The 15,726-nt window shown below is 39.8% G+C and overlaps 1 protein-coding gene across 1 annotated transcript in view; it reads left to right on the forward strand.

Annotated features, from left to right (window-relative positions):
* epb41a (erythrocyte membrane protein band 4.1a) overlaps positions 1–15,726 on the forward strand; it is a gene marked incomplete at its 5' end in the record, with an annotated part of 75,236 nt that overhangs the window by 34,246 nt on the left and 25,264 nt on the right. Inside the window, 3 exons of the mRNA XM_083925815.1 lie at positions 1,612–1,659; positions 3,936–3,998; positions 7,073–7,243. Of these exons, the coding sequence (XP_083781941.1) occupies positions 1,612–1,659; positions 3,936–3,998; positions 7,073–7,243 (282 nt within the window). The remainder of the gene's footprint in view (positions 1–1,611; positions 1,660–3,935; positions 3,999–7,072; positions 7,244–15,726) is intronic.

Raw genomic sequence — 15,726 nt, forward strand, 5'->3', positions numbered from 1 at the left:
CTACTGTCCTTGGGTTTCTGCAATCAGGGACGGTCTTCCTCTACCCCTATTCTCTTCCTCTACCCTGAAAAAAAGATGTCTGTGACGGCTATTTTCATTGCAGCACATTAGGGCCGGCAATGGCACAGTAGTAAACCGCAGGCTGGTGTCCCTTTTCTTGAAGGAGCCTCTGGGTTTGTGTCCCTGAGCCACCTCAGGCTCCATAACTGCAACTGCATAACTTCAGCTAACATGTTGTGTGCTACGTGCCTCGTCTGTGGGTTGATTCATGGATGACTCAGCATGCTGTGGCCAAATTACGGTATGTTATGCCCAGTCTGGGCCGTTGCAACTTGTCTGTTACAATGATCCTTAGATCTGTGAGCTGTGCTCTTTCAGAACAGCGCCCTGTTACCCTGGATCATGGTCATTCCTATGGGATGCATGGACAATGATTGTTTTTTAATGTAAAGGGTAGGGTTCCACCCTTCCAAGAGTCTCTCCAACATCTTGGGGAACTCTGAGGGGAGAGCCCCTGGAGTACAGATGTGCCACAGCCTCATGGTGTTGCCAAGCATTTTCTCCAGTGAATACAGAGTGAAGGTTGCCACTCCCCACCCACTGGGTGTTGTTCATTGACTGGGTTCCTCTGCCTCCTCTTCATGCGTTTGGACTCGGGATTCCTCATGACTCTGTTGGTATGAGTCATCCAAGGTGTAGCACTGCCTCTGGCGGTCAGTAAGGAGGAAATAGAACTAAAGTTACGAATGTAACTACAGTTCTATGAATCTTGGATGACCGCCAGAATTCCAGGTCACTCAGAATCTTGTTAACCGCAAGAAGATTCTGTAGGAAATTATCTTGTAGATGACACCAGAACTTATACCTAACCGGGGGTCATCCGAGGTCACATGTGACTTTCTTGGTATTAATACTCGACCTACGCATGCACCAAATGGCTCCCGTCTGGCAGATTGCCCTGAAGGTCAGGTTCTGTAGAGTTTAAATACAGATAGTGCAAACAGCCCAGCTGGCATGATGTTTACAGCAACATATCAGAACACAAGGGCGTCTTGTCCGGTGTTCTGAGTTAAACAAAGTCATAATTAAAAATTTCAGTCACAATGGCAAACTGTGTGGAGTCTGACCAATTTTATACTTTGATATGATAGCATCATATAATCCATTTCTTTTTCCTGGAAAGCTTTTAATGTGAAATATCTGCTGGAAGCGAATTTCTCCTAAAAAGAGAAAATGCTAGAGTGATGTGAAAATGTCTATTATGCTGAATTTATAAATTTATATTTATAAGTTATTCTGGTATATATCATAGCTCATGTTATTCTTATAAAAATGCCTTTTGTTTGTTCATGTTTTGCCGCTTGGCCATTATTTTAATAGTTTTTTTGTTGACAATTCACGGAATATAACTTGAAAGGTTTTTGCATGATTGTCAGTTTTTGACTGAAACAGCACTAGTGAACTCTATTTTTTCAGTGTAGTAAAGATGAAGAAGTTGTATGTTCTGTCAGTCTTTCATAGTGTTTGTACCTTATTATAAATGGCTTGTTGCTGAGTTAGACTGAATCACAACCTTACACTAACTTTGTCTATCCTCTGATTGTGGAGCAGCAGTCTCCTCAGGACAAAACAAAGACGGAGATGGTGCGAGTGAGGAAGGTTAGCATGCTCCTGAGCTGGTGCTCCTGCTGACACACCATCCTCATCCCTTTGTCAGTTACACATGAAGATATGCTTTTAAGCTTATCTTAGCTTTTAATATGCTTTTCTGTTGTCTGTCAGAGCTGTTTTCCATTGCAGAGATACTGAGTGCTCTGATCTCCTGATTGATTTTTTAATTCTGGCTGTTTGTCCTTATGTTAAGGCTTGTTTGTGCTGTGCAAGAACTGTGCCAAGGAGAAATCATTCCATTTTGTCAGTTATTATTTGGTCACTGTCATTCCCTGCAGCTGTTTCACAAAAAAGTTTTTTTTCTGCAAATATGCAGATAGATTGTTTACAGTATCATTTTTGTAAGTGAGAGGACACCTACACATAATCACTTGTTCATCCCTGTTTAAGAAAGGCACATTTTTTGCTGATTGAATCAGTCCCTTCAGGATTCCACAGATGTCTCTGTAATTATTGTGACCGAAGATGCTTGATTTTGCAGAGGCATTGTGTGTGTGCAGTTTGTAGCTTTGTAGAAACATAATCAGTTCGACTGGAAATTAATAATAATAATAATAATAATAATAATACTACTACTACTACTACTAATAATAATAATACATAATAATAACAACGATGATAATAATAATGATAATCAATAATTAGTAATTATTAGTATTATTATTATTAAGCCAACATTTGATGTTCTTATGGTGCGGTATAGTGACACAACGTTATACAAAGTAGTTAGCTAACAAACTTGGTAATTAAAAAAATTAGCAGACCCATAAACTTAAATATACATATTTTTGATTTTTTGGTTTGGCTATATTTTGTTATTTTTACCTAAATATGCACTGAGCAAGGCATTTTGCTTTTGTCAGTGCTTTAAACTGCCATCATAGTAGACCGGTGTCAGCTTATTTCTCACAGGGAGAATGTGATGACCTGATGATATATATTTTACCAATAAGCACTTTATTACCATAGATTTTTATGGTGAGATTAAATCAAACCATTAGCATATATGAGTTTTAAAGCTGTGTCTGGACTTGGTTTCCTCCAGATAGCCGAGCAAAGGAGCTCACAGACACAATAAACTTGTGATTTATTTATCAAGATTACTTTACATAATTGAGCTCATAATATAGAGTGGTGCAGGAATGAGTTCAGAAACCCAGAAATGAGTTATCATTTAGCACTTCCTGTTCCTTTGTCTGGAAGTCAGTGGGATTTTTGAATGTGTCTTTGGTTTGATGCCTTAAAGAATCTCGTGTTTAACATGGGCCGAAGAGATTTGAACGTTCGGTTCTACGTCAGTAAATGCTCAACAAGTGGCTAAATGAGACTACAAACGTCCTCACAGCGTACAATAGAAATCAGTTATTCAGTCAGTTGTCACTTCTGTGGATTGCATTTACGCTTCAAAATCATAAAAGTGGTGTTTATTTGTGAAGATTATCTTACTGAACAATATATGTAAGTGTCATAAAACTTTTGTTTTCCCGAGTTTATTTTCTTTCTAAAATCCCATTTTAGCAATGCTAACTTCTGTCGCCATACAACAGTACGTCCTCCCTGCAGCACTCTATTCTTCTAAAATCTCATAACATTCAGACTTTTTTCTCAACATTTCCTTACAATAACCCTGTTGCTCCATAGTTTTATTCAATGGCGACACTACACTCTGTACAGATAAACATGAAGCAGCTTATGCTAAAATAGTTAGAATATTGGATATTGGACATTTGGACACAACTCCAAATGATGCTAATGTTATTTTTTTTAGTGCTGGATGTGTAAATAAAAGACTGTTTGCCTAATTTACCACATCAGCTTAAAGGGTGATGGTTTGCAGTGAATTGGCTGATAATATAAATAATTACAATATATTGAAATGTGAAAATAGTGACAAGGGAATGTCTTTTTTTTGTTTAGTTATTTTTAAATATGTGGATTCCTGAAGTGACCAGCAGACATTCATTGCTGTTTCTAATCCTGTAGATTGCACTACAGCAGACGTATGCATGCATAGCATGTGAATGTGTACGTGTCTTCTCATACACCCAGCTGGTGTGTGTATAGCTGAATTCCTCACCTTTCCCCCCGCTTAGCTGTGCACACTCGGATTTGCAACCCCATAGCTCTTTTATTTTGTGTGAATTATGTCATGGCCATGGTTTGTGCTGCTCATTTTAATTCCATTGCAAATCAAATATTGAAATGTTTGAATGAATTCTGCAATATTTCCAACCAGCTATCCCCTTTTCCCTGATTTTCCACAGAAAAGAGCTAAGAAACTTGAGGGTGAAACAATTTATATCAGACATAGCAATTTGATGTTGGAGGTTTGTATCTTCAGTCTTCAGATATCTGTTCTGGCTGTCTGCTCTCTCGTCTGTCTGCCTGCATGGACGCTGTTGATTTTCTTTTTGCTTTGACACCTCTGTTTCTTTTCATTTCTTGTCTTGTTTTCAGCTTAACCCTAAAGGCTTGGCATGCACTATTTACCTCTGTGATTCTCATGCAAGTAGCTTCACTTCACTTTGACATTGTCTTTGTCATTTCATATATTCATTCGATGAAATTTATGATTGGGAGAGATCTCTTTTTTAACATTGGTTCAGCTGTTTTTGAATGTGGTTCAAAAACACATTCAAAAACATGTTTAAACGTACATTAGCTATACGTAGCTACTGGTTATCATCAGTCACAGTAACTGATTTTAGAAATGTAACATTTTGGCACAGACCCCTTCCCTGTCTGGTGAACGCCATCGTCAACCATTCAACACCACAAATTTGACGTCTCAAGCTGAAGACGGAATAACCTTGATGACATCACCTGGGTTATTTTCCCAGACTTGATTAAGCTAACACAGACACAGCTGATGAAAACAGTTAAATGAGTGAATGAGTGGCACTGAGTAAACTGGTCACCATGTGTAAATAAATAATGTGTAAAGAGTGCCTCTTAAAGATTATATTTTTCATTAGTGGCTGGAGCCTTTGTTCACCTTAGACTGTGGAGAAAACCATTTCTTTATTATACCAGATATATTTTTATTTTGAATTTTTGATGCAAACACTTCTGCTATGTAGATATCAATTTTACAGTCATGATTATGGCAAGCCTAAAAACAACCAAAATGAGTTGCAGCCCTGGAAAAGCACAGGTGTAAGTAACAGTAAAAGATAGCTCCATTTCAAGTGTCTCAGTCAGACATGTCAGTGAGTGAGCATGTGCAATATCACATCCATGGAACTGGCTCATCGAAATGGAATGCAGCTATCAGTAATTCCTGCTTGACAAGTAAAATAATTTCTGGGGTCTGTTGAGAGCCAAGATTAATAAAGAATACACCTTTTTGTTCTTTCCTAGTCATGTATGTCTCGGTGACCAACAGATACTGACTTCCACTCTGTTTTCATTTGATTAATTAACTACATGAATGGAACTCACTTGTAATACTTTGCATATATTTACGGTCTGTCTATGAACTTCTGTTGCCCTCATCACTGTGATCACTATGCTATTCTGTGCTGTGTTTATCATTTAAGAAGAGAGGGATGACGTGTGATTAGTACAGTTTAGAAATGTATTTTGGAGAAATTCCCTCTTGAAGCTGCATTAATAATATGTCATATTGCCATTAGACTACATTACTGGATGTGCAGTGTGGCGATAAAGCCTGACATTCTGCCATGGAATTGGGGGATACATATAGTGTAAAAAAAATCTCTTATTATTATTATTATTATTAATAATAATAATATTATATTATTATTTATATTATTACCATTATTATCCTCTTTAAGATCATAGTTTTGTTTTGTAAAACTAAACTCTACCTGAGTTCTGGGAACAATCTTTGCCTGCTACTTCTGACATGTCAGCCCTTTCTTCATGTGTTTGCTTCATTCAGCCTGTCACCTGTTCATCCTTTCTTCCACTTATAAAAAATACATTTAAATATGCAGGAGTTTACCCACTACTCGGTGGCCACTATCACACTACTATTTCACATGGCTGTCAGCCATTTTTGGGAATAGCTTGCTAACCATCAAACCCTGAAAAACAGATCAGTTTAATCTGTGTCCAGTACACAGGTACTGTATCTCCAGGAGCTTAAAGATTGCAAGCAGAGCATTGAATAATTGTTACGCTGTTTGATAATTTATCAAAGAAACCATAATAATACATTATTATTATGATTCCATGAGCGAAACAAGAGGAAGTTTGCACGCTGAATACTGTAAACGTCCAACATTTTATCTTCAAGATCTTTGTCAGGTCAACATCTATGTAAATATAAAGCAGGCTGTTATACTTAGGCTGTCCTCACTCACTGTTCCTACATGTGCCTACAAAAAGTAATGCACTATATTTCCTGTGTAATCCACATTTCTATTATTGTAGAACGTCCGAAGCAAAGTGTCAAACTGTCACCTTTTGTTATTTAAACCTAACTGTCACCTTTTAATGTTTAAACTTAACTGTCACTTTTTGTTGCCTAAACTTAACCATCATATTTGGTAAGATATCATATACAAACCTGTACGAAGAGAATGTGTTGATACATTATATAAGAATTGTCCTAAGCATATAAAAATAATAAAAATATAAATTCTCAATACAAAACTTTATTATTGGCCTTGGAAACAGCAGGAAGACAGTGTATACAGTGTTGTGATTATGCATAAATGGCCTTAGCCTCCTTATTTCTTGCACTTTCTAAATTTAAACAAGGAGCTTTCAATATTCAGTGAACAGACTACCTCTTCCTTTCCTTTGTATGTTGCCTTCGTCCTGCACCCAACTGAGGTTGGATGTGCACACAATTCCCCTCCCTGGCTTTGGTTCAGTCAGACCACCATATCACCATATGCAGGTTTTTCAGAGAAAACACGACACCTCCTGTTGCTAGCATTAATGAAAGTAACATTATCAGTGAGAGAGTGAATTAGTGCCTTCTTAGTTTCCACTTATCAGGAGACATCCTCTGTGCCTCTGCTGCTTCATTTCTGTGGCTGTAGCTGTAAACTTTGAAACTCTGACTGCTGCAGGCTGAAATATGGATCACATGAGACCGATGATAACTCCTCCCAATGCAGTCTGGTGTCTGCTTTGTCTGAAAAATATCCACGACCTCAGTGTGTTATTGGGAATAGGCAGGCTCAATTCAGTTTTTGAAATAATAAAGCCATATTACATTAAAGCATAATTTGCCAACATATTAAGAGTATCAGAACCTGTTTGCTATTAGTCACCGTTCTTTACCCATATGGATGTTTATTTTGTTCTGTTTACTTCCTTTTCCCTCTTCCTTTATTTTACATTTAATTCAATCAGTTTCCATCATCCCATTACTGTATTTTTTTCTCTTCCATCTACTTTTCTGACTTTTACATTCTTGTTGAAGGACCTGGATAAGACTCAGACAGGGATCATGCGGCACCACACTAGCATCAGTGAGCTGAAGAGGAGTTTCATGGAGTCAGTGCCAGAGCCTCGGCCCAGTGAGTGGGACAAGCGTCTGTCCACCAACTCGCCTTTCCGCACAGCAAGCATCAACGGCCAGCTGCAACCATCGGTGAGTCCAGCAACCTGGGGAGGATGTACACTGCAGCAGAGTAGACATGATTGCATCCACAGTGTCAGATCATACACATACAGTCTGTCAGTATAAAGCTTCTAAGTTCTTAAGGGGTGCGTTTTTGTATGTGATTAGCTATGCTAGCAGCTTCCTCTGCTTCCAGTCTAAGGTGACACAGCTGAAACTGATGCCATTCTTTTCATCCAACTCCAGGGAAAATGTCAAACAAGAGGGTTCTCCTAAAATGTCTGTCTGATCTGTTAAACAGTACCAAAGTACCTTGAGTAAATATAGCTCAGTAAACCTGGACAAACACTTGGTATAAAGGAGACACATCATGAATAACGGACTTTTTCAGTGTTTGTGCGCACAGATTTGGGTGTGCCTACCAACCTACCAACTGTGAAATAAGACAACACAGTAGGTCAGAAAACACAAGATTCCAAAATCCATTCAGATTTAGCTCCCCTTCCTGGTGTGCTATATTTTTCTCACAAGAGACATGCATTAAGACAGGTTCAGACAGTCCTACAACAATTCATGTCATTTTAACTTATATGGCCAAAAAGTCACAAAAACTCTTCAGAGATTTATGATAGACCTTTTTCATGGAAGATATTTGTATGTCAGGGGAATTGCACAGGTGTAAAGTAGAAATGTATGCTCAGTAGAGTGCAGATCTCTGACAGGCGTCTCCCTCTCCCCTCCCAAACAAAAAACTGTTGAATGTCACTTAGTTGTCCATCACAATACACCACCACCAAACGTGGACTCATTGCCCAACAACACTTCATGCCACTGCCCTATTACCTGCCTGAAAAAAAACATATTTTTCCCAGTCCCGTAGCAGCTCGAAAGTCAAGATGATGGCAAAGCGAACTAAAACAGGGATTTACTCATCTCATATTGTGCCCAGCTTTAGTCGATCATAACATATCAGGTATGGAATAAATCAGCAGATGTTCCGGTTCTAAATGAGACCAAGCTTCTCTAAGGAATTCAGTTTTCAAGCCACATCAATGGCCAAAATGTGTCCTGCAACAGATGAGGTAAGGCTTGTTTTTAGCCTTTTGCTACTGAAGCATTTGGTGATCACATTTTTTCAAAGGTTGTGAAGCACCGCAACCCCTTGAGGTCCTTGATCAAACAGTCATTGTGGGTTCAATCCCCAAATCCTTCAGTCCACATATCAAAGTGTCCTTGGGCGAGACACTGAAGCCTCAATTGCTCCTTGTGCTGTGCATGGGTGAATGTAGTTTGAATGATTAGATTAGATGATGGGTAGGCAACCTCTGTCATAAGTATGAGCGTCTGTGTGAGAGGGTCAATATGACCCAAAGTAGTGTAAAAGCACCTAGAGTGGTCAGAAGACGAGAAAGAACAATTTACTATGGGTCCTATAGTGTGAGAGATTAGCTGCAGACAGATGCAAATTAACACACACACACAGACCCACACACAGACACACACACACGCACATTCTGTAAAATTCTAATAATAGAATGAAAGATGGCTCAATTCTATTTTAGCTGCTTCAGTTTTCAGGGTGCTGCTGTTGTGCATGCTGGCTCACGTTCGTACTGTCATGGTTTACTGGGACAGTTGAATAGAACAGAAACATAGTTAATGGAATTAGTAACACCTGTGCTTTTCCTACCATGACAAGTCAAAATGTCTGTGAAAAAGGCCTCTCTGTACACACCGATGCACCACCCAAACAGGTGCTGACATCTGACGAGAGCTCAGCCATTATCATTGATAAAACCTGTGTGGCCTTTAAACACATTTGGTTAGGAACAGGCAGTGTGTAACCATGCGTTTAAATAAGTAATAATAAAAATATAAACCTTTCAGATTAAAAAAAAAAAAAAGGTTATATAACAAAAGTAATTAAATGAATCAAAGTATCAAACAGTAATTACCATAAAGAAAATCTTCAACCTTTAGGTCGCCCTGAAGGTCTGGGGCCCACAGGGTCTCTGAAGATCCTGGACCATCAAGGTTTCTGAAGGTCTGGGGCCCTCAAGGTCTCTGAAGTTCTGGGGCCCTCAGGGTCTCTGAAGGTCTGGGGCCTTCAGGGTCTCTGAAGTTCTGGGGCACTCAAGGTCTCTGAAGGTCTGGGGCCCTCAGGGTCTCTGAAGTTCTGGGGCCCTGGGGGTCTCTGAAGGTCTGGGACTCTCAAGGTCTCTAAAGGTATTGGGCCCTCCTGGGCTCTGAAGGTCTGGGGCCCTCAGGGTCTCTGAAGGTCTTGGGCCCTCAGGGTCTCTGAAGTTCTGGGGCCCTGAAGTTCTGGGGCCCTCAAGGTCTCTGAAGGTATGGGGCCCTCAGGGTCCCTGAAGTTCTGGGGCCCTGAAGGTCTGGGGGCCTTGGGGCAGTTGCGTAGTATGGTTAGTTCTCAGGTCTGATAAGTCTTCAGGAGTTATCTGTATATTCCCACTACTTTCCATGTTAATATTCAGAAGACATACATACTGTATGTGTGAAGTATTAAACATAAATATATTGTTGTTGTCCATGAAGAATATGGCAGATGTCCACTATGCACTTTATTATTCGAACTGGACACTGATCCTCCACCGAGTGGTGCTGTTGGCTTTCTCCATATCATTGCACTGCTTTAGCATGACTAATTGCAGTCACAGAGAGGCAAGACACTTCCTCACACAATCTTTTCATATTTGCTGATGTGAAGATGGCATGTGTGTGTATATGTGTGCAGGGGAGGATGTCCACAGCACCTGCATACAGAGTAGTTGGTGACGTGTCTGAGGTAAAGGTACTCCAATCTGGTACTTTCCGACAAAGGCTGTCCAGTGTTTCTTTGTGAGCAATATAAAGAATGGCACCTGGAGGCTATGGCCACGGCCTTCTGTGCAAAAGCAGTTCTCCAACTTTGCCAGATTGTGCTTGGCTTCAACCTAAAGGGTTCAGTATGCTTCAAACCAACTAGTTTTTATAAAGTGTTGTTGGATTGTGTTTATACTTTCAAAATGCAGGTGTAAAGCTTCCAGCCTCAGAGAGGGACAATATGTGAAAATACATTCACATGGGGAGCAGTGGGACAGTCTCTTCTCAAAGGTGTTCATCCGTTGTTCTCAGCTGTTCACTAGAACAGTAACGGCATTACTTGTGTGAAAACTGAATGCTTGTGAGGAATTTAAATCCTGTTTAGTTGCTTTGTAAAGTGGATGTGATTGTTGGTTTTGGAAAAGTTACAAAAATTGTTTGACACACAAAGACAACATGGGAAAGGTGTAGAGGGACAATGTTTCAGTACTGTTCACAATCAGACAACCATTCAATTTGAAGCATACTGGCACCTGTGCAGGTGTTCTGGATCCCATCCCTTTTAACTCTAACATTGCTTCCTTCCCATGCCTTCACTCTATGAATGGCTGCTGCAAGCTTTGTCATCTTGCTTGCTCTGCAAATCAATCCTACAGCTGGGTTAATCCTGATAATTCATTTGCATGAGTCTTGTGCCTGATATGATCAAAGAAAGACTGAAGAGCTAAAGAACACAAGGAAACAAGCTGCAATGATTAGTAGAGATGCACCGATTCGATACTTGGAATCGTATATCGGCTCCGATATTTACTAATTATCTGGATCGGATATCGAATGAATGAGGCCAATCCAGTCATTTCTTTTTTATTAATATCATACACAGAATACAGTTACAGCGATCTAGTCACTTAAATTCTGTTTTTAACACCGGTTAGGCTATTATATTACATTTTAAAATATCTGTTTGCAGTGCACTTTACTCATTTATTACCTTTTTTTTAACAAGACTAAATGTTTATGTCATACCTGATGCTTTCATTCACATGGAAAGGAATATGGTTCATTCATTCAACAGTAGCATTGGATCGGTATCAGGTATCAGACTTTACGCTCAGTCTCGATATCAGTATCGGATTGGATCGGAAAAAATTGGATCGGTGCATCTCTAATGATTAGTAGTCAGAGCACTGACTTCCCCCTCCCCCCACCCCACCCCATCTGTCTTACCCTCCAAACCTCCCTATATGTATCTCTCCCTGGATTTCTTTATGTGTTTTTATGTGTCTGTCTTGTACCTCTGCCACCCCATCTACATCCCTTTTCCCTTCCATTTTAAAGTCTGGGCCTTTTTCCACAGTCAAATCCCCACCAACTCCATCCTCTTCCCCACAACCTCCACCACCCTTTCCTTCTGTGCATTTAGACAAAGACACTGAAGGTCAGAGAGGTTCTCAGTCGTCCGATCCACCCGTGTTTCCCTCTGTATCTCAGCTGTCCTCTACCCGCAACTTAAAGACACAGTTTTTATCCAGGACATGAGGTCTTGCACAATAATCCCATAATCCTTTTTAATACTCAAAAATACAGCCATTACAGCACTTTTTTGCTGAAAGCCTGAGGCACAATTTTAGTAATTTCATATTATTGCTGAATGCTAGGAAGTCTGATGACACAAAAGATGGAAAAATAGAAATAGTCTCTATTGCATCACCATTTGCTATTTTAAAATTCCCAGATTCTTCCTGAGCTGTTAGATTCTTACAGTATGAACACAGATGTTGCCTTGTGTGCAATACTACAGTCCAATCAGCCCCATTATCTGCAGTGCAGAATTACCTTTAAATGTGTTTTAAGGCTTGGCAAGCTCCTCCATGGTTCCTGTCATCTGAGATGCCAAGATAATAGACAGGGTGTTGGTACATTATAAAGCAATGCAAGTGACACATCTTTTTGGCATTTAAAAGACTTTGCACTGCCAAAATGGTATGCACTAGCTAGCATTTTAGCTGCCAGAGAATGCCTTTCCTATTACCACCATGGAGCAGATTTATTTAATCCTCAGTACAGCCCTCTCCCCCTCCTTCCATCCTCTTCTGCCACTGCTGCTTTGTCAAAGGTGCGGCCTGATAAGACCAAGTCACTGTTCCTACCTATCATTTTTTTCAAAACAGCAACTCAAAAAAACAGAATCATTCAGTCACTGTTTTCTTGTCAGAGTAACGGAGCTAGTGGTCATACTCTAAATGATTATTGGGTTTGAATGTTGAACATTTTAACACTTGATAACCTGTTTTTTTAATCGATGTTGCAAATACTTAGTCAATTACTTGTCCTCCTCATTCTGCAAATAGTCTTGTTTACTTACAGTGGAAATTAATCATGGTCAGTCATTTTAAATTACTTTATTTTCCCCTCACTAAGCCCCGCTCCCCTTATTCATTGTTGCTACCCCTGTCAAGCTCTCAATTCTAGTACTGGTTGTACGCAGTTTACAATAATAAAAAGTGTCAGATTGGCTACCTTCACATTTATTGGAAATTCCTGAAAAAATGGGTTCTTGATTTTACAGAGATTAAACCAAAGTAGGCATCTCATTTTTATTTAAAGACGATTATGGCTACTTGATTTTACCAGTTTTCCCTTCACTCTAAGCACTCTCTGTCCTGACTGTGTGGGTGTCTTTCTCTTAAAATGTGTTAGTCTCCTAAAATCAATCAATCAACTCAAATAAGCTACCTTTTTAATTAAGTTTTTGTTTTTGGCCCACTCAAAACTGCAAATGATATAGTAGCATCTTAGACAGGCTCCCATGCAGTGGATATCACCAGTACCCCAGCATTATAACTATGATTGGACAATTGCTCTTTGGGGGTGGGGTTTAGTTAATACCCATACAATTGGGAGACCCACGAAATGAAAGGTGTATGGTATCTTTATACCTCAGTAATGCTCCATACAACAGTCTTTTGGTTTCAAATAGACCCACCTGTAGACGCTGGAGCTTTGCTTTAATCTGCATTGCTTGTACATTGCAGTGCCTTGCAGCAGTTGCATGCATTCAAATTCCCCAACTTGTTCATAGAAAATGCTGCCTTCTGGTAAACTGGATGTTGTCATTATAACACAACTAACTACCTTACCTGTCGGACACTAAACAGCTAGAGCTGGCTACCTAACTAGTGAGTACAGTGATAGAATAACTGCTTAAATGCTCCAGCTAACCTGGACATTTCTGTTGAATAATTCATTCTTCAGGCAGCAATTTGTGCACTATTGTGTTATCGTAATAAATTTACCAAATAGTCAAGGAAAGATGTCAGTGTTTCCCCTACATGCATCCACCTGCAGAATTATTGCCCCAGGACTTTATTATTTTTTTAACGAGAGGAGATCGGTCTCTGTCCATATCATAACAGCACGCAAGTCTCTGACTATTGCGTCAAAATTACGCTAACAAGCTCTAAAATATGCGCCGACACTTGTCGCTATGTTTTAAATATGAAGACACCTTTTTTTTATTTGATCACTGATAAGTTTTGGTTTAAGAAAATAAGCAATGCATTTAAATATATAGGCGTTTTAGCCTAGATTGTGTCTTAGTATGATAACCACACATTCAATGCATTTAAAATACTACTACTAAATAAAACTAATGTTGAGAAAAAACAGTCTAAAATAAGAGTGCGTTTTCATCTAAAAGATAACTACATTTAAAATGGCTGTCAAAACCAAGTCTGGGTGATATAGGTCACTCATAACTGCTTGTTTGTCAAATCACATGTTTTAATTTCGGTATCAGTAACTGTGCACAAAAGTATTGTATGTACTTAGGTCCAAACAGCCCTTCCCAGCAGTGGGCGCTTTGCAGGCTCACATTTTTTTCCTGCAGGGATGCTTCACCTCCACTGCTACTCCATCCTAGGGGAAACACTGGATGATTTTCTTCTTTAGTGATGCCACACAACAAGAGCAGAGATTGTTCAAAAATACAATGCAAAGAAATTACATGATGTATAAAAGCATCAGCTAAATTAATGTAAAGATCATGTGGCATGTAAGAAAATAATGTAATTGTATCCTAACTGACAGAGCTACATGGATTTGAAATCATAGAAACTGAAAGGATAATCACAGTTCATTACAATTAATACCTTTGTATTCAACAAGTTAATTGTTGAGACCTAGGTACGGGCAACATGATTAAAAATAAGTCTAACGAGGCAAGAAATACAAGCTGTCAGATAGCCAGACTGCATTTTTTTATTATCTCTATGGAGGAATCAGAAGTTCCTTTTAACTTGCTCTTTTCACCGCTTGACAATATCCCCACTCCAGGTCAGCAGTTCTCCTCCCTTGTTGAACACAGCCTGAATACACCCCTGCTTCCCTACTAAGTCATCTGACCATGTGCCAGAACTTCTTTGTGACCAACTGGAAGTCCTTCTACATATCCTCCCGAAATCCTCCCACATCTGGGTTTTTGCTTTAGCAACCTCCGCAATCGCAGACCTTCTGCGGCTTGAGGGGACCACTGGTCCAACAATGCCTGAAAGGCCTCCTTCTTCAGCTTCATGGCTTCCTTCACCATTGGTGTCCAACAGCGGGTTCTTAGGTTGCCCACAACTCACTAGCAGGTACTTCCATAATGGAGGTTCTGAACATGATTCCATTTACCCAACTTTCCCTTGGAAGCATGATAAATTCTTCCTGAGGTGGAAGATCTCGGCAACAGGGGCTTCAGCCAAGCGTTCCCAGTTCACCCTCACTACACACTTTTGTTTACCAGGCTGTCTGGCAGCGTCCCCCACCATCTAATCTCATTCACCACCAGATGGTGATCAGTTGACAGCTCTGGCCGTCTCTTCACCCAAGTGTCCAAGACATACGGCCACATATCTGATGATGCGATCACGAAATCCATTATGGCTCATTGGCCTTGTGTATTCTGGTACCAAGTACACTGAGCCACCATATGATCAAACATGCTGTATGTTATGACAAATCCATGACAAGCACAAAAGTCCAATAACATAACACCACTTGCGTTCATGTCAGGCAGGCCTTTCCTCCCAAGCACCCCCCTCCAGGTTTCTTCATTGTTGCCACATGAGTGTTGAAGTCCCCCAGCAGAACCTGAGGTCAGCATGCCCAGGTCTCAGCCTGCCACCTTGCTCATACCGCACCCTACCCCAATGCATCTTCCCCAGACGCATACTGGGATCGCACCTCTTTATCTGTTTGAAAGGTAGGGTAAGCCAAACCTAATCCTGACCTAAACCTAACCCTTTACATTTTACATACAAATGAAGTGTTTTAGATAATCTAGCTTGTTAACAACCTCATCTGATATTCCTTGTCCTGTCAGACTTTGTTGTGCAATGTCCCTGGGTTCTTAGATCCTGGCAATTACTTTGGGGAGTACAATATTTTATTAGAGAAATGACAGCCAAAACTACAACAAATAAGATACAAGTTGATGTAAACCAGAATTTTCCTTTAGGTCATTTTCTTCTGATCAGTCACTTAGGTAATTCATGTAACTATGAAAATAAAAGTAACATTGCAGGTACAGATGCAACCACACAAAAGAAAGAACCAGATTGATATTTTTCCATAGGGCAATAAGCCATTCATGTGTTAACCTTGTAATAATGATGTTTACATGGCTTCCCAAAACTAATTAAGAAGTGAAA

The sequence above is a fragment of the Echiichthys vipera genome (assembly GCF_963691815.1).
Source record: "Echiichthys vipera genome assembly, chromosome: 13".
Classification (NCBI taxonomy): Eukaryota; Metazoa; Chordata; class Actinopteri; order Perciformes; family Trachinidae; genus Echiichthys; species Echiichthys vipera.